The sequence below is a fragment of the Lissotriton vulgaris genome, chromosome 7, assembly GCF_964263255.1.
Source record: "Lissotriton vulgaris chromosome 7, aLisVul1.2, whole genome shotgun sequence".
NCBI lineage: Eukaryota > Metazoa > Chordata > Amphibia > Caudata > Salamandridae > Lissotriton > Lissotriton vulgaris.
In genome coordinates, this window is record NC_141695.1 from 194,626,059 (window position 1) to 194,644,692 (window position 18,634).

Below are 18,634 nucleotides of genomic sequence, written 5' to 3' on the forward strand. Positions count from 1 at the left end.
AGAGTCTTACAAAAATAAAGACATGCAGTGTCTTGGGCAAAAGCAGCATCATGGCTACCGAGCTCATGATAACTTAAAGGTGTTGAAAATGACTCTATCTGACCACGTGATAATTTCAGTGTCTGTGAGTGCAGTTTTAAAATCCCCTGTCGACCTGGCAAGTGCACCAACTTGCCAGGCTCCACCTTCCCTTTTTATGCATGTAAAGCACCCACAAGGTAGGCCCAAGGTACCCCCATGGGCAAGGTGCAGTGTATGTAAAAGTTAGTATATGTGCTGGTGTGTTTTGCATGTCCTGAGAGTGAAATACTGCCAATTTCGTTTTTCATTATTCCAAGGCCTGTCTCTGATAAGTTATCATTGGAGCTGCCTTGTAACATTTACAACTGTGACTTTCGATTGGGAAGAGATATACATTTGGAGTTTGGGCTCCCTGAGCTTAGAATTTAAAAAATACATCTTTTAGTGAAGGTAGTTTTTAAATTGTTTATTTGAAAATGGAACTCTTAGAAAGTAAGCATTTTTCTTGTTTAACCATCCTATGTCCCTGCCTGACTGTAGAATCCACGTTTGGTTTAGATTGAAAGGGGCTGTTTGTGCATTCTCTCTAGACAGTTACAGAAAGGAGCCGAGGGTATACCCTGCATATCATGATGACCCATCACCAGGCTGATGGGTCTTCCTGGGCTTGCGCAGTGTGAGGAGTTTCCAACGACACCTGAATAGGCCTGCACCTGTCCTCTCACAATACTGTCTTCTCTACCCCACCTGGAGTGGGTCTGGAGCCAAGGCTGAGCACAGCAAGAACATGTGAACAACAAAGACTTTCTTTGAAGTTTGCCAACTTCAAAGGCCAAAGGGGTATAAGTATTGGATCTAAAACCCCAGGCTTTCAAAACACGTAGGACCCTGCCAATAAGAAGAGCTGAAGAGCTGTAAGGAGGAGTACTGTCGATTTGCAGTGATTGCTTTGCTGAGTTGGCCTGCAGCTGCTGCTACTGTCTGTTGGCAGTGGAAAGGACTGGGCTGTTACTTTGCTGTATCCTGCTTGAGAAGATTCTCCAAAGGCTTGAAGTAGATCTTGCTTTGTGTTAAGAAGTCTCATGGACACAAAGATTCACCTTCAGCATCCATTGACGCAACCTGAGCATGGGACTCACTGGTAGATAGTTTCACTAATCCTGACTCTAGCACTCCCACTGCATCACCCACAGGATCACTAGCAACTGTCTCCCAGGGAGATCCCTTGCACAGCTAAGGCTATCCAGAGATCCTAAAGAGAACTACAGGAATACGGTCCCTCTCATAGCGCTCCGTCGCACACCCGTCATTTCACAAACCACAACAGAGCATCAGAGCAGGGTGCAAGATATGATGTGTATAGGACTAAGTACTGACTCAAAGAGGGAGGGGTGGGGATTGTTTTGTTAAGGGGGGACTGCACATTAATCTAAATTGTTGTTGAAGGGCATGGCCAAGATGGTGATGAAGTGAGATACATCTCTCCTCCGCTCCATCTTCACTGGGCCTGAACCTCCTCTGCCCTGGTTTAGCTTTGCCTCAACCAAGCCCGAAAGTCAGGAAGCGGAGGTAAAGCAATCAGCCACAAAGAAATTCAATTTGGCCCAACCTAACCGGCTGTAACTCTCAAGCTAGAGCCAGGGACATAGCATAGTGGGAATGCCTGATCCTTAACACAGAAGTCCCAGGATGGAAGTGAAGGCGGAAGCCGGCGAGCCAACCGAGTCTGCAGGCCAGGAGTTGGGCCCCATACGGAGTCAAATAAAGGCGGATCCCGGCAGGAGACGCAGACTCTGGAGCCTCGGGCAACACTGGGGAGATAACAATACCCAACTGAAGACTGATGAGGCTGGCTTCCGGAGACGCTGTCGCTGCGAACACACAGGTACACCGTCACAATACAGGGAGAGGAGAGAGAGGTATGCAATGGGACCCTGCGAGCGAATGCCAGAGAAGAGCACAGATGAGCCACCACCTGGGAGAGCAGGCGGAGTAGGGAGAGATAGGCCAGATACTGCAGCAGCTACAAGGGGAGATGAAAGCCTTGCTCCCATTGCAGTCTGGGCCTCAGGGCGGCGTGGAAGGTATGATCAGGGGCAACGGAGCCATCCCACCCACCCCATCACAAACCAGGAAGACAGTAGGAGGGACTTCTAGCAGCGACAGTACCAGCGCGGGACATGGGACACACCAGGAGCAGCAACGAAGCTCCAGATCGGCACAGCCTTCACCCTCACTGTACTTTGGGCCCTGATAGAAGCAAGAGGAGTCCCAAAACAGTGTGGCAGCAGCACAGGAGGACTGCGAGAGCCATACATCCTCACCACACCGCACACCCATAAGTGCTGGTCCAGGGCTGCTGTAGTGGGAGTCCACGCGGAGCGCACCCATCCCCTCCCAAAAGAAAACCCTATTGATGGCCCAACACACCACGAGGAAACAAGGGTGAGGGGACAGGTCACACACAAAGAGAGGCCCACTGAGAGCTACAGAGCTGGAACAGATAAAAGAGGAGGAAGAGAAACCACACAGGGGGTACTAGGGTGCACCCCTGTCAGATAGGACGGAAGGGCCAGTTTAAATATATTGGAGAACAGGTCCCAATCGCTAGATTAGACCTTGGAAGAAGGGAGGCCTACCAAGGCCTACAAGTGAGAGACAAAGACTGGACAGCAACAGGAATACTCTCTGAAGAAAGCTGAGTCAAGACACCACCTACAAAGGGCACTGAGAGAGATGTAAAGCTTGAAGTGAGCACCATATTGTGAGCCCTTAGCAACGTACCAGAAGTTGAATGGAAAAGTGGAGCCTCCCAATGAAAACTAATACCACCCCAACTAAAGGGTCAGAGCTGAAAGCTAGTAAAGAATATCACAGGATAGAGCTAGGCATACGACAAGATGGCAACTGGACGAACGAAAAAAGGGGTCTCCGAAAAGGACATGTTTGCAAAGTCCGGGGGGCCACAGGAAAGCTGGACCAAGTGAGGACAAATCAGAGCCTCCTCCCCAACGTAGGAAGATCTGGAGGCCCCCATTACCCACCCATACCTTGAAGCTCTATTTTTCGGGCTTAAGAAGATCTACTAGCGGTCAAGTGGGACTTAGTAAGCGAACTACAGACGGCCTGCAAAGAGGTGACGGACATTGGTCAGAGAGTAGACACCTTAGAGGAACAGGGCACTTCACGGGACAAAGAGATCCAACAACTGCAACAGGAAATAATCAGGCTATCAGAACAACAAGTGGACCTCCAAGCTCATGCTGAGGATTTAGAACACCGCTCTCGGAGAAACAACATTCACATCAGCAGAGCCCCAAGGGTCACAGAAGGGGACGATATTGAGACATATGTTGTTGAGCCATTTACACATATCTTCGGAGGCACTACAGCAGCACCCATTCGATTAGACTGAACCCACAGAGTGGGGAGCTGGAGCTCAGGGAGAGCAAGGACTCTAGACATTCCCACATGTGTACACAACTTTCAACTCAAAGAAGCAATCTTGAAAAAGACCCGTGAGCAATCTGATACTCAATTCCAAGGACATTAATTCCATTTGTATCAAGATCTTGCAGTCTCAACACTCTCGAAATGACAGAAGTTCCAGCCAATCACTAGCTTTCTCCGCGACCAGAAAGTGCCTTATTATTGGGGCCAACCCATCCGTCTGATCTTCAAGTGGCAGGCCCCAATCCAACAAATAGAACTTCAAGACAATCCCTGGCTGAATGTCTCCCTCAACTTCCAAAGGCAAGACAGCAGAGACTGATGGAAGAAAATACCAGTGGAAAGCAAAGGAGCTGGTCCAGACCCCGAAACAATGGCGACTGAAAGGAAGGCGCTCCTGGCTAAGCTGACAGAGGACACGTGTAGCAAGCATCTGGCCTGAGGTGACACAGCAGACAGAACAGGTGGGTGGCGGGGGCTGGGACGGGGCAGAGGACAATAGGATGTACCACACCACCCCCAAGTCATAGACTTTCTTGCTGGTAAGGGGACGGCAAACCAACTGCTGTTCCCAACCCAGAGACTTTGGTTTACAATAGGTTTAGTTTTGGGGGTTGTTTTCGGGGGCCTGCTAAATAGTTTGTTTACACTCCTGCATTTCAGTCGGAATATACCTTCTTGGGCAAAAGACACAGGATGGGGGCTTGTAATGTGGGGTACAAGACTCTCTCCAAGTATATACATATATGATGACAGATTCACAAACTCTACGGGTCATTACACTCAATGTTAAAGGGCTGAATAACCCGATAAAGGGGAAGGCGATGCATTCTTACCTCGAAAACACAAAAACAGACATATGCCTCCTACAAGAAACACATTTGCCGCACGGGACTGGCATATACTCAAGAGTAGAGCTTTTCCAAAACAATTTTTCTCCTCCCTAACTCAGAAGGCTGCAGGGGTAGCTATACTGTTCTCTCAGTCTTTTCAAGGGAAAGTAGGAGCTAAAGTATCAGAGATCAGGGGCTGCCTCAGGGCATCCCACATTCACATTGGCACAAACACGCTATTGGTGGGATCTATGTACGCTCCTAACGAAAGGAAGCAATGAGGGAGGTGTTGGAGACTCAACATAACTGGATATTGCTAGGAGGGGACCTGAACTTGGTATTTAATAATGATCTAGATCGCGCGACACAGAGGCAGGGAGGGACGGGGGCGATCAATGAAGAAGGTGCACGGTGGTTACAGGAAGTAGGAATGAGAGCCCTTTGGAGAGAGTCCCACCCTGAGACGAGAGACTATACATTTTATTCACATACACACAAATCATACGCACTGTTGGAACACTTTTTGGGCAGGTGCAGCAGGCAGTGCATACAATAGATATAGTACAATCTCAAGAGAGTTACCCTTTCATACAGAAACGGGACAGGGTATATAAACCAAGAACAAGAAGTACTTCCTTATCTTTAGAAGACAAAGGAATTTTATTTAAAAATCCACAAAAAATGCCTAAATATGCACCTGTAGTGTTGAACAAAGACAGGTTGTTATATCTGTCCCCTCAACAGAGAATATACTAATAGGTCTGCTATATCTGGAAACTATATAGCCCTTAGAAACTACAAATAAAATGCATTAATGGGTGAACACAAGGAAATTCCTCCCAAATCTCAACAAAGAAGACAAAAAAAGCCAGTCATTTTGTTTCAAAAGAGAATATCTTTGTGTCGTTTATTACTTATATGACTAGTCTGAAAACAAATCATGTCACGAAATTGTAAGACAAAAATCACAATTCAATTTATCAGTCCACAGTATAAAAAACGGTTAATACGATTATATGATTAAAATTCTGAGCATAGTAAAACAATATTATTGCATAGTAAAAACGCTAAACGCATCAAATCTATTATTTCATTAATACAGATCATTTATCATGTAGTACATGAACAATACAGTGAATATTTACTATAAATGAATATACAGAAAACAGTGAGCTCCTGTGGAACTGGCTGGCTCAGAAAAAGTGTTGACACTTTTTCTGAGCCAGTGATTGTAATTTCTAAGGGCTACATTCTTTCCACATAGAGTGGACCTATTAGTATATTCTCTGTTAAAGGAACAGATATAGCAACCTGTCTTTGTTCAACATTATCTAAATCACAGGCATTGAGTTTGTTGGTGGCTCCAAAGACGCAAATTCACCTGACCCAGACACACTCGATCACGTGGAAACCAACCGTCACGTACCTGGGGATTCGCTTAGCACCAACCATACGAGAAACTACAAAGATCAACTATAAAGACTGGGGGCATATTATCAAGGACAGCGTTAAAATTATCGCCCGTTTAGCGGTAGAAAACCGCAGCTAAGGCGGCGATGATGATCTTGATAATATGCCCTGGAGAATTCCAATAGAAGCCCGTGTTCACACCAGAACATAGACTTCTATTGGAATTCTCAAGGGCTTTTTATCACGCCCATTATCACCGCTTTAGTGGCAGTTTTCTGCCGCTAAACCGGCGGTAATTTTTAACGCCATTCTTGATAATATGCCCCCTAGTGAGTAAAACAAACGCATACCTGGCCAGACTGGCCACACTGTTATGGCTGGGGCAGGTCGCAGCCCTGAAAAGGACAGCTTTGCCGAGAGTATTGTATATATTCTTGACCCTTCTTCGTTGGCCTCTGCCGGGAGTGCCCCAAGAACTGAAGCAAGCTTTCCACTCTTTTGCATGGGGAAACTAAAGGCCCCGAATGCGAAGGGAGATCAGTGTTAGCGATCCCTGAGAGGGAGGCCTGGGAATCCCATCCATAGTCACCCACTTCCAGGCAGCCCAGCTTAGATAGTAGGCCTAGTAGTCCCGGCTGTAATCAGAGAAAACGTGGCTGTTTATGGATAGTTAAAAGTGGCCAGGTCCCTGAAGGGCGACCTGGGCTCAAACGTGCACAGCCAGGAGGTTATAAATACAAAATAGGTTTGCGTTTTTTACCTTAAGTTTTCACAATCAATCAGATGTTGCAAAAAAAAGAAAAATCCAAAGAAAATGAGGCCCAATGCATTGCGGGACGCCTTGTCTCTTCGTCAGGGGCGAATTTAGAGTCAAAGCTGTGATCCACAGCCCAGTATGAGGGTGGATGATTCCTTGTTGCAAAATTGAAATGAATATTTAATTATGATCATCTGAAGTTTGATCAGTTGAGTTGTTGGAATGTACGATTTATTTAAAGATTACTCAATGAGCATTAAATGGAATGTATAAGTAGTTAAAACATCTAATTGATTGTGAAAACTTGAGTTAAAAAAAGCAAATCTACTTTGGATTTATCCCCTCCTGGCTGTGCACGTTTGAGCCCGGTCGCCCTTGGGCCCTAGCCACTTTTACCTATATCATATATTGAAGGAAGATATTGGTCACAGGTAGCACGCAATACAGTTTGAAACATTCTGTCGGTTAGTGTACATATTCAAATTAAAAAACAGGAGTGTATAAACCATACTCTTACTTTTCCTGTTTATAGATAGAGCATTAGGGGACTCCTCGATATGGAAGATCCCCTTCTTATACAAGACTAGCCGTGCCCCCAGCCTCTATCTCTCAGCTATCACTGCCCCTACTCTCAACGTTTGGGACTCAGTAGGGACGATAAAGGGCCATACATCGTATCTGTCTCCTCTGACCCCCGCTGGATTTAAGCACAGGGAATTTGAGGCCGGGCAGAAACCTGAGTGCAGATCAATAGGCCATCTATTTGATATGGATGGTTCCATTCAGTTCCCTGAGAGCAGACAGCAGACTCCCAGAGGAAGAAAGATTTCACTACACACAAATTAAACATTGGGGTATGAATCAAGGAATTAGAGAAGCAGCACAAAGACATCTAACCATGTTTGAGAAATGGCTTTTTAGTAGAACCTCAGATAAGCGATTAGTCGCGGATTTTTACAAAATTTTAATGGGCCCAGAGGTGGAGACAAAATCCGAAGCTGAACAATGCTGGGAGGGGGAGCTGGGTTGAGAATCGACCCAGAAGGAGTGGAGAGAAATTAATTACAGAGCTCGACGATCAGCCCTCAAGACTTCAAGCACCAAAACAGCAGGAAAATATTTTCTTATTTGTATCTAACCTCAACTCATTTTCATAAGATAGATCCCGCACAGGATAGCAAGTGATGTCTCACAGAGGGCACACATACATTGGGACTGTCCAAAATTGGACCACTTCTGGGAAGGAATTCTAACAGAAATAGACACACACTTCTCTACCCAACTTCTGAGATTTCCTTATATTATCCTAGGCCTTCCCAATCCACTCACCTACCCACTCAAGTCAGGAAGAGGCAGGACTTTTCATGCTTGTAATGACTATTTTTATGAAGTTTTTACTTTAATGTTTACTTCTACCACCTGCTTATTGTAATTCTTCTCTTTCCTTCCCCTTCCCTTCCTTTTCCCTTTATTTCTCAATAAATCAAACTTTAAAAAACTGACGAGGCCGAATGTTGACACCGAGTTGTTGTTGTTGAACCTAAAAAACTGTTGCACAAGAGCTGCACAACTGTAAATGTACTAAATATTCTGCAAAAACCCCAATAAAAATGTGTTTAAAGAAAAAAAATGGTCTGGTTTATGACTATAGTTCCAAGCTATTTCACTCTTAAGGGCCCTTGTTCTCTCCCTCTCTTGTTCCCTCCTTTCCGAGCTCTTGTAATAGTCAGTCCTTTGAGAAGATATTAGATCAGCATGTTACACACAACACCCGGAATAACGTAGCATAATATATGTCTTGTGGTATGTGTGCATGGGTGAGTGCATGGCAGGTAGTTTGCATGGGCTCTTGCAGGTCTGTGTAGAGGGTTTGTCTATGCCACTGCTGGTCTGTGTGTACATGAATAAAAGTAGGTGTGTAGGTCACTTATTCTCATGTGTCATCTACGTCAATCTGAACATGTTGTGTGGCCGTATAAATGTGCGCATGTGCTGCACAAAAGTCAAACCAGTGGCTTTGTCAATGCATGTTACTATACGCTTCTCACTATACCATTGTGAGAGCACCAAAGAGATATGAGTTGTCATGGAAAGATACTATTTATTCACTATGATTACTGATTTCAAATCAGATCAACACCAATAATACATTATTTTGGTAAAAGGTAGAGTATGTCATAATAATAAGTTAAGTAGGGCACCATGAACTCTTCATAGTATTTTACAGTCTACTAAATTGTGGAATATAACTACTTAAACCGAAACAAATTCGGGTCTAACTCTAAGTTAGGCGACCCGGGCTCTGGAAGTAGTTCCTCACAGATAATCCTGCCAAAGAACATTCCCAGTTTAATCCTTTGCAGCACCAGGAGCGCTCCCTACATGTCTTTAATAATCCATATGTTTTTTACAGGTGGCCAGTGAAGGGAACACAGTGAACTTCATCCCTTGACGATGATTCCTCTGAAAGTGTGCGGGTTACTCCTCAGCCTCTTCAGCACCATTGTTCTCATCGTCTCCATAGCGACGAATCAATGGACCGTCACTCCAGATGTTTATTTTGGTCTTTGGGTCGTTTGTAGTGGTTCATTTTGTACATCCATTCCTAGTGTTTCAGGTGAGTCACAACTTGTACCGAGTATAATCAGAGATCTCAACCCTGTCTCAAGGGTGGGCAGAGATACTGAGGGATTATTCACCAGAAGAGATTAGAATTGAAATCTAACCAAATCATTACTTTTTCAGAGCAAGTGTGTTCTTGTAATTATATTCACATCAAATATTAGGCTTAATCAGTTTTCCAGTTTGTATGCAATGTTTTTATTTCAAGAATTTTTCATTGAGAATTACTTTTAGACAGCAGTGTGAAAACATAGGGCCCGATTCACAGAACTAACTTAAGACAAAATCTTAAACTTACTATCATTTTGGTATTCACAAAAGGCACTTACTCATTTTGGTATTCACAGAAGACACTTACTCATTTCGGTATTCACAGAAGTTAGGAGTCCTAACTTTAGGACTCCTAAATGCCTTCTATGAATACCAAAAGTCTTAAAATTAGGATTTTTCTCAATTTAGTAGTAGTAAAGTTAGGACTCCTAACTTTAGGACTCCTAAATGCATTCTGTGAATACCGAAAGTCATAAAATTAGGATTTTTCTCAACTGCACAGGGCCACGAAACCTCAGGGGCCCCCACGCCAATATATATCCTTAATATAATAATCCTCTGAGGATGGATACATATTTGCATGGCGATCCCTTGCAGGGATTTGGCAGGCTCCGGCTCTGTTTATTTAATTTCTTTTATAGCGCCAGAATCGACCCCGGTCAGGGTATCTCCGCGCTTTGACCGCAAAAGGTGGTGAAAAACAGGATCATTGCAGATGAACTGAGATTACAGAAGAGGGACAGCAGTTAGTTATACCTCCATGAACAGATTAGGTTTTAGCATTTTTCTAAATGATAAGTGATTGGAGATCTGTCTGAGGCTAAGGGGCACATTGTTCCACAAAGTCGGCCCCACTGAAGAGAGGGCTCGGCCACCTTGTCTGGTCTTTTTAATAAAAGGTGGTTTAAGCAGGAATTGGTTGCTTGACCGCAGATCTCGGTCCGGTTTGTAAGGCTGTAGTTTTTGGGTTAAGTAGTTGGGGCCGTTTCCGAACAGGCATTTGTGGACAGTACAGCAGATCTTAAATTTAACACGTTGGCGTATTGGGAGCCAGTGTAGTTCTCTCAACAGGGTCTAGAAGATGTTCTTGAGGGAGCATTCAGAATCAGTCTGGCCGCCGTATTCTGAACCACCTGTAGTCAATTGATGGCGTCCTCATTAGCTTGTATCAGAAGCCCATTGCAATAGTCTAATCGACTTATTACAAGGGCCTGTACAAGGGTCTTTCTGTAGGTGTCCGGTAAAAGAGGGAAAACTCGCCTGAGTAGGCCAATGGTGTGAAAACAGGCTCCTGCAATCACATTTGCGTGTTCTTTTAGGGTTAAGTTTTGGTCCAGTTTCACACCCAGATTTTTGACGGTTGGTTTTGGGGAGGGTACAGGTCCCAAGTCCTGGGGCCACCAGTCGGGAGACCAGACTATGCTAGCTTTCCCAAAGAGCATCACTTCTGTCTTCCCGACATTACACTGGAGGTAATTGGAGGCCATCCAGTTTGAGACAGCCCTCATACCTTCCGCAAAATTTTCCCTAACATTAGAGTTGAGGGCATGGAAAGGGTAGAGGAGTTGAGTGTCGTCGGCGTAAGACACTGGTGTGAATCCGTACTTCCTCACAATCTCAGCAAGGGGGGCCACATACACATTAAATAATGTGAGGCTTAGGCATGAGCCCTGTGGCACCCCCTTTGTGAGCGCCCTAGAGATGGAATGGTAGGGGCCCAGGCTGACAGATTGTGAGCGGCCAGAGAGGAAGCTTTCCAACCATGCAAGCTCCTGACCTCTAATGCCCACTCCTTGCAGTCGGCTCAGCAGGATTTTATGCGACACAGTATCAAAAGCGGCTGACAGGTCTAACAGCACCAGAATCATCGAGCCTCCTCTATCCTGTGACATCTTGATGTTATCGGTCACGGAGAGGAGTGCTGATTCGGTGCTGTAGTTGGGCCTGAACCCGGATTGAGATTGGTCCAGGCCCCCTGTCGCTTCTATGAAACTGGAAATCTGGGTGTTAACAAATTTCTCAGCCAACTTGCTCAGGAGGGGCAAAAGAGAGATTGGGCGGAGGTTGGAGAGTTCCGTCCAGGGAGAGGTGGTATTTTTACGTATCGGATTCACAACTGCCTCTTTCCACTGTTGCGGGAGTTTACCTTCTTTAAAGGAGAGATTGAGGATTTTTGTGATGATTGGGCATAATGATCTGCTCAGGTTGTTAGTTAGTCTAGCAGGGAGAAGATCATGAGGGGAGCCAGATTTCATGTTGCTCAATAATGATAGAATATCACTCTCTGCGACTTCTGGAATGACTTTGAAGATCTCTGTGGGAATTTCTTTACATAAGGTACTAAGGTCTTCCGAGTTATTGGGGTGTTTGGCCAGGATTTTATTGTAGATTGTGTCGATTTTATCCTCAAAAAATTGAGAGATATTATTACACAACTCTTGAGAGAAAGTGTCAGGACTTTCGCAAGCCAAAGGGTTGGTAAAAGTCTTGAGGATTTTATATAATTCTCTAGTAGAGTTGCAGGCTTCATCAAGCTGAGACAGCAAGCAGGTTTTTCTTGCCTTTTTAATGTTTTTGTAGTAGGTAGATATTGCCTGCTGATAAAGTTCCTTGCTGGCGAGAGAATGAATCTTTCTCCATTGTTTTTCCAGCTTTCTGCATTTTTGTTTCCCTATTTTTAGTGATTCGGAGTACCATGTTTCTTTTTTGGTGGTCGAGGGTTTTTTGACAATCTTTTGTGGAGCTAAAGAGTTTATGGTATCCAGAAGGGTGTTGTTTAGTTTGGATAGAGCCGATTCAGTGTTATCAGAGTCAGAAATAATTGGCTCTCTCCAGACTTGCTCAAAAGAGTCCGGGGTGATTTTATGCCATGATCTCCTTTTAATGCTCAAAGTAGTAGGGGGATCAGAAGGTTTAGCAAGTTGTAAAAAGGAAAATTCCAGCATGCTATGATCGGACCAGTTGATAGATTTGGGGGGGTGGCAGTGTATTGAGGGATGGTTGGTAAATATTAAATCCAGAGTATGGCCTTTTCTATGAGTGGGGCCACAGTTTCTTAAATGAAGACCTAAAAGAGCAAGGTCGGCTAGGAGGAGTTTGGTGTCAGGGTCTTCAGCTACGTCCGCATGAAAATTAAAATCTCCGAGTATGATAAAGTTTTCTTTTGCTCTCAAGTGTGGGGATAGTATTTCGGTTAAGGCTAGTGAAAAGCCAGCATTGGGGCCCGGAGGTCGGTATACTAGGGCACCTCTCCAGTGGTCCTTAGTTCTGGTATTTAATTTTGAAAATCATTATTTCCATAGTAGGCAAAATGGTTTGTTCCAGCACTGTAATATGGAGTTTTTCTTTGTAAATAATGGCGGTTCCTCCGCCAGTTTTTACTGGGCGGTCCTGTCTTAAAATTTTATATCCTTGAGGGATACCCAGAGTTATGGATGGGACAGTATGGGGCTTCAACCAAGTTTCCGTAAGGAAACATACTTCTGGTTTGAGACTCTGGATAGTATCCCAGATCTCGACATGGTGTCGGGGAAGTGATCGAACATTTAAAAGAAAGCTTTTCCAGCCTTTCGTTTTAGTGCTAGTATCAGTGGCCCTTGTGAAACCAGTAATAATGGAGTCAGAAGTAGCTTGGAATCTGCATTGAGGACAAGAAAACGGGCCTTCGGGAAATGGGCAGTTATTGCAAGCACACCTCGGTTGTCCCTGAGGTCGGAGAGCTAGTAGGGATTGTGGGGTGTACTTGAGGCGTGTGTCCTTTGTAGAGGCCATAGTTGGTAATGGAAAATAGGGTAGAGTGAATAGCCCCTGGCCCCGTCCTGTCGCGGACGGGCTTCTCTCTGGCGCGTCTCAGGCGATTCGCTGCGCGCGACCGCTGCGCGTTCACTGTGACGAGGGGGCTAAATACCACTCAGCATGCAGCAACTAGAGCGCTAACCGCTCGCTGTAGGCGGAAGTGACCTGGCTCTGCCTGACCCGCCCTCCGCTCAACGGCACTGGTTGCCGAGTCGGACCGGGGCGGGCAGGACGATTGATCGAGCACAGGCTGGCTTAGATGGTAAGTTTAGTTATTTTGGCCTGCAAATGTTGCCCTGGGGCGTGTAGCGCTATTATAATACAAAATAGACTACAAGGGCTCCAACTAAATCGGCGCTATTAAATCAGCAATTCACTTTTAAAATCAGTTTAAAATCGTTCCTTTGCAAGCACAGTCAGTTGTTCATCACCTGAGGCGTCAGCGGGTCGGGGAGACACTGCCACCGTCCTCCCTACCGAGATACGCCGCCTGCTCCTCGTTGCCTAAATACCCCTCAGCATGCAGCAACTAGAGCGCTAACCGCTCGCTGTAGCCGGAAGTGACCTGGCTCTGCCTGACCCGCCCTCCGCTCAACGGCACTGGTTGCCGAGTCGGACCGGGGCGGGCAGGACGATTGATCGAGCACAGGCTGGCTTAGATGGTAAGTTTAGTTATTTTGGCCTGCAAATGTTGCCCTGGGGCGTGTAGCGCTAATATAATACAAAATAGACTACAAGGGCCCCAACTAAATCGGCGCTATTAAATCAGCAATTCACTTTTAAAATCAGTTTAAAATCGTTCCTTTGCAAGCACAGTCAGTTGTTCATCGCCTGAGGCGTCAGCGGGTCGGGGAGACACTGCCACCGTCCTCCCTACCAAACTTCCAAACACCCTAACCCCCCCCCCCACTTCACTGGCCTCTGCGCTCTGCCCCGCCTGGACCACCTCTTCCGGGGCCTCCTACCTATGTTCCCTGCCCCGGGCCGCCATGAGCCTAGAGACGCCCCTGCTATTATATTCTGTAAAAAAAAAGACCAAACCGAAAAAAATCCAATAATTAAAAGTCAAGATATGAATTTTAAAAGAATAAGTGAACAATAGCACTTAGAAGCAAATAGCGTTTTTGGGGTTACTTGAGGTCGTGCTGGACTGGAGCAAAGTCAAAACCCGGGCGACTGCAATGGTGCAGCAGCTGACTACAGGACCCACTGAAGCCCCATTGAACAAGGTACCTTTCCTGGTTGCAACATTGCATCAGCCAGGGGACTTGTGAGATTCATCAGTTTCAACCCCATAGGTCGAAGATGTATTGATTCTTCTCTACACAGTGATGGCAATGCATCAATCCTGCTGGCGAGATACCAGGCTGAGATGTGTCGTTTCCGTAGAGTGATGCCCTGGGTTTCTTCACACAGTTGAGGGATGCCGCAATCTCTCTGAGCTGCTGCAGTGGTGATGCATCGTTCAGATGCACTGGCTTCTCAAGGCACTGCGTTGGTTGCAAAAGCAAAGCATCAATTTTACTCCTGCAATCGGGGTGATGCGCCGGTTCTGCTACACACAGACAGGAGATGTGTCAATGTCCGTTTCAAGTATCTCCCAGTGAACCAGGCACATGAGCAGGGATAGAGACTTTGATATCACTGAATCTCTAGAAACAGGAGGCAAGCCAACAAGCACTTGGAGCACACTTGCAGAAAAAGGCATAGTCCAGCTCTCCTTCAGCAGAATCAGAGAGGAGCAGAGCAACACAGGTCAGCTGTCCAGCAATGAGTCCTTCATGCAGCACGGCAGTCCTTCTGACAAAATGCAAAGGTGTCTTATCTTGGTAGGGATAGAGACCCAGTACTTATACCCAAATTCGACTTTGAAGTGGGGGTGACTTTTAAGCTGGTTTTGAAGTGCACAAGTTTCCCTTTCATCCCAGCCGTGGCTCCATACTATCAGTAAGGGGTAATCAGCCCTTTATGTGGGAAACAGGACTGTACATATTCAGGTGTAAGTGTCAGCTCCCCCTCTCTCTTCCTGCCCAGGAAGCGCTATCAGAATGCAGATAAATTCTGTCACACTGACCCTTCCTGTGTATGTGTGTGGCTGTCTAGAGGGAATGCACAAAGGGTACCTGTCACCCTCCCAAGACACGTAGAGACATGCTGCCATGCACACAGAACAGTAACAGCAGAGAAATCCCACTTTCTAAAAGTTCCATGTTTAAAATAGTAATGGTAAAGCCAACATTACCATTAAAGAGGATTTATTATTACAATTCCAAATATATAAAACATAAATCAGCTACTCCTTTATAATCAGGAATTACAGCTTTAAAGTGGTTTAAGGAATTCCCAATGCTAGACATATAGAGTAGTAGGCTTCACAGTAGTGAAAATAAAGTATTGAAAGTAAAGTTACCTGATTGTCACTACTAGGATATGTAAATCCTAAAGTACATGTCCTACCTTTTAGTTACACAGCACCTGCACTTGGGGCTACCTAGGGCTTGCCGTAGTGGTGCTGTAGGTGTAATAAACAGGGAGTTTAAGACGTGGCAAGTGTTCTTAAATGGCAAGTCAAAGTAGCAGTAAACTGCACACACAGGCCCTTCAATGGCAGACCTGAAACAGGTTTGAAAGGCTACTTGTATGGGTGGCACAACCAGTGCTGCAGGCCCACTATTAACATTTAGATAACAGGCCTTGGGTATATTGTATACCACTTTACAAGGGACTGACAAGTAAACTAAATATGTCTATTGAGTATACACCAATATCACCATGGTTAGGAGAAAAGCACATACACTTCAGCACTGGTCAGCCGAGGTGATGGCCCAGAATCCTAAGGCCAACGAAAAGAAGTCCAGAAAAATAGTAGGAAGATTCAGAGAGGGCCATTTTCAACAAGTCCTCTGCTGCACAGACTGTTCTTGGGCATCCTGCTGATTTTGAGAGTTTTTTTTCATTTTGGAACTGTATAGGCATCAGGTGACGATCATCCTTGCCACATCCTTCTGTTGTTTCGTCTCTGAGGCCTGCCATCTATCACTCATACTCTTTGACTGTTCTTCAGAGGGAATGTTTAAAATTGAAACATGTTTCTTTACATATTGAGCTTTTGGGCGGGATCCTGGGTACAGAGATTTGTTTCACTTTTAGTTTTTGTAGGAAAGGTAGCAATATCTTGTACATTTTGAGAGGTTCGAGAAACAAAACACTGGAGTTGCCTGAGTTAAACAAGTCAATTTATTTTAACATAAAACGTGTCACAAATCTTGTACCAGCAGATAGAATGCTGCCTTTGTTCTGATTTGAAAGAAGATTTTGTAATAATGAGACATTTGGAAATTGGGCAATTTTTGGGAGACTTTCCACCTTTTTAATAAGTTTTAAATACAATTTCTCAACTTTCTCATATTATAGACATTTGTCAGAATTGTGGAAAAGTCATAGAGATACACAATAAAATAAGGGCAACTACTGGTTTTAAAACTTTGCCTTCAAACTATTACTGTATAGTGTTCCTTAAAGCCAATGTTTGTAATTTTATTTTTTACTTTCTCCTAATTTACATCTCATGTAATTTCCCAAGAAAAAAGAATTCCTAGTATTTACCCAAAACTATGTAATGCTCACTTTAAAAGACTTGATTGCATATACTTCCACACCCACCTAAATATATAGAGCTGAAATTAGATATTTAATGGCACTTGTAGTTAACAGAGACTGTTAGTTCCTAAATATAGGTGGGTAGTATCACTTACTTTGTCAACAAATAAAGAAGTTTATTGAAATCTGTAATTTTGACTCATTATTTTAAACACTCTTTGGCAAATTAAATTATCCTAGGGAAAAGAAGTGCAAATCATTTGAATTAAAAAGGTGTGTAGGTATATACAGTGGCATAGCACGATCAGGTGGTACCAAGTGCGGAACATTTCTTGTCACCACCCCCGCCCCTGCACATTGAATTTTGCATATTTTAATTTTATTATATAGTGTTGGAGCCCCAAAAATTTATTTTTATTTTAAAAATACATATTTGTGCTATTTTGTCACCCCTCAGTGATGAAACCCAGTGCAGCCCTCACCCACCGCACCCCCCTTCCTATTCCCCTGTGTTTGTGTTAAAGTCACAGCCCCTCAGTTTGGTGAAGGTCATTGTAACAGTTGCCTCAGACTAGTGAGGGACCTCTAGTAATGACTTGTGGAACTGCAGGTTTATGAAACAATTCTAATGCTTTTGCATCTTACTTGAAAGGGACCTCTAGTAATACCTAGAGTGCAGCGTGACTTGACAGATTGCAGAGTTCTCTCTCTCTTTCTTTCTTTATTTTGGATAAAAACAACACATAATTACAGGAATTAAAATTTCATGATAAAAGACGTAGAATATAAAAGAGGGAAGTTATTCTATTATGGTTGGAAATTATGAAATACACTCCATAAATAAATATAACCTTCTACATCTAAATTATGTCCCAGGGGAGGTTCTTTTCCCATCATAATGATAAGATAATTCCATTCTTTTAAGGCCAGTTCTTGGTTACCCCCCCTCTTTTTTATGCTTTGATGTGTAATAATGTAGCTCTTCAATGTCACCATTGTGTTTGTCCAAAAAATGTATTGCTATGGGGTAGGTATAGTCACAATTTTGTATGGCCTGTAAATGTTGTAGGACCCTAAGTTTCACTTTATTATTGGCACTCCCAACATAGTTCATGTGCATTTCAAAATATAAACTACATATTGTTTCACACGTGATGTGTTCCCTTATTTTCTTTTTTTTACCCATCATATGAGTTTAAATGCTTGCATGCCTTGAATTTAGTACATTTTGAGGAGCCATTATACTAGAGCTAAGATATTTTACCGGGCATTCAGCCTGACCACCCACTCGGATGACCCAAAAACAACCATGGAACATTTCCACTTGGTCTAGATCAACCCCAACACCACCCTCCGCGGCACCCTCATCTGCAGACCTCCTGGCCCCAGCCCGCCTTTCACTGACAGCTTCATCGACTTCTTCGCACTCCAGTCTCTTGCATCTACTAATTACATTTTACTCCGCGACACTCAACTTCCACCTGGACAACCCCAATGACCAGAACGCTGCAGCCCTTCTAGAGAACCTCACCAATATCAGACTCAAGCAGCTAGTCACTTCTCTGATCCACACAACAGGATATATGCTTGGCCCCATCTTCCCTGTCAGCGAAAACATCACCTACAGGCTACAGCCATACCTCCGAACTCCTCTGGACTGACCACGACTGCGTTCACTTCTCCTTCACCAAACCTAGTGGACACAACCAACCACACTGCGGACATCCAAAGGCACCAATACATCAGCATACCACCTCCACCAATGGATCCCCAATTGTTCTGATGCCCCTCAAGAAAGTGACTGGCAAGCAACACTCCAAGAAAGCCAGTTGGTTCACTGCCACCCTTACCGCATCCAGACGCAACTGTAGATGGCTCAAGAAGAGTTGGAGGAACAACAAAACCCCAGAAGCCCACGGAGCCTTCAAAACCACCATCACCGCACACCAGATCCTCATCAATACCACAAAGAAAATGACCATGCAAGAAAGAATCAATGCCAATGCACACAACAGCAAAGAACTCTTCGCCATCATAAAGGAGTTCGCCAAACCCAGCTGCGAGACCACAGATGTCACACCCTCCCAAGACCTTG

General features: G+C 44.6%; 1 protein-coding gene across 1 annotated transcript in view; it reads left to right on the top strand.

Moving 5' to 3' along the window:
- LOC147701170 (claudin domain-containing protein 2-like) overlaps positions 1 to 18,634 on the top strand; it is a 52,086-nt gene that overhangs the window by 4,683 nt on the left and 28,769 nt on the right. The window contains 1 exon segment of the mRNA XM_086929930.1: positions 8,885 to 9,088. Within this exon segment, the coding sequence (XP_086786056.1) occupies positions 8,926 to 9,088 (163 nt within the window). The 5' untranslated portion in view covers positions 8,885 to 8,925.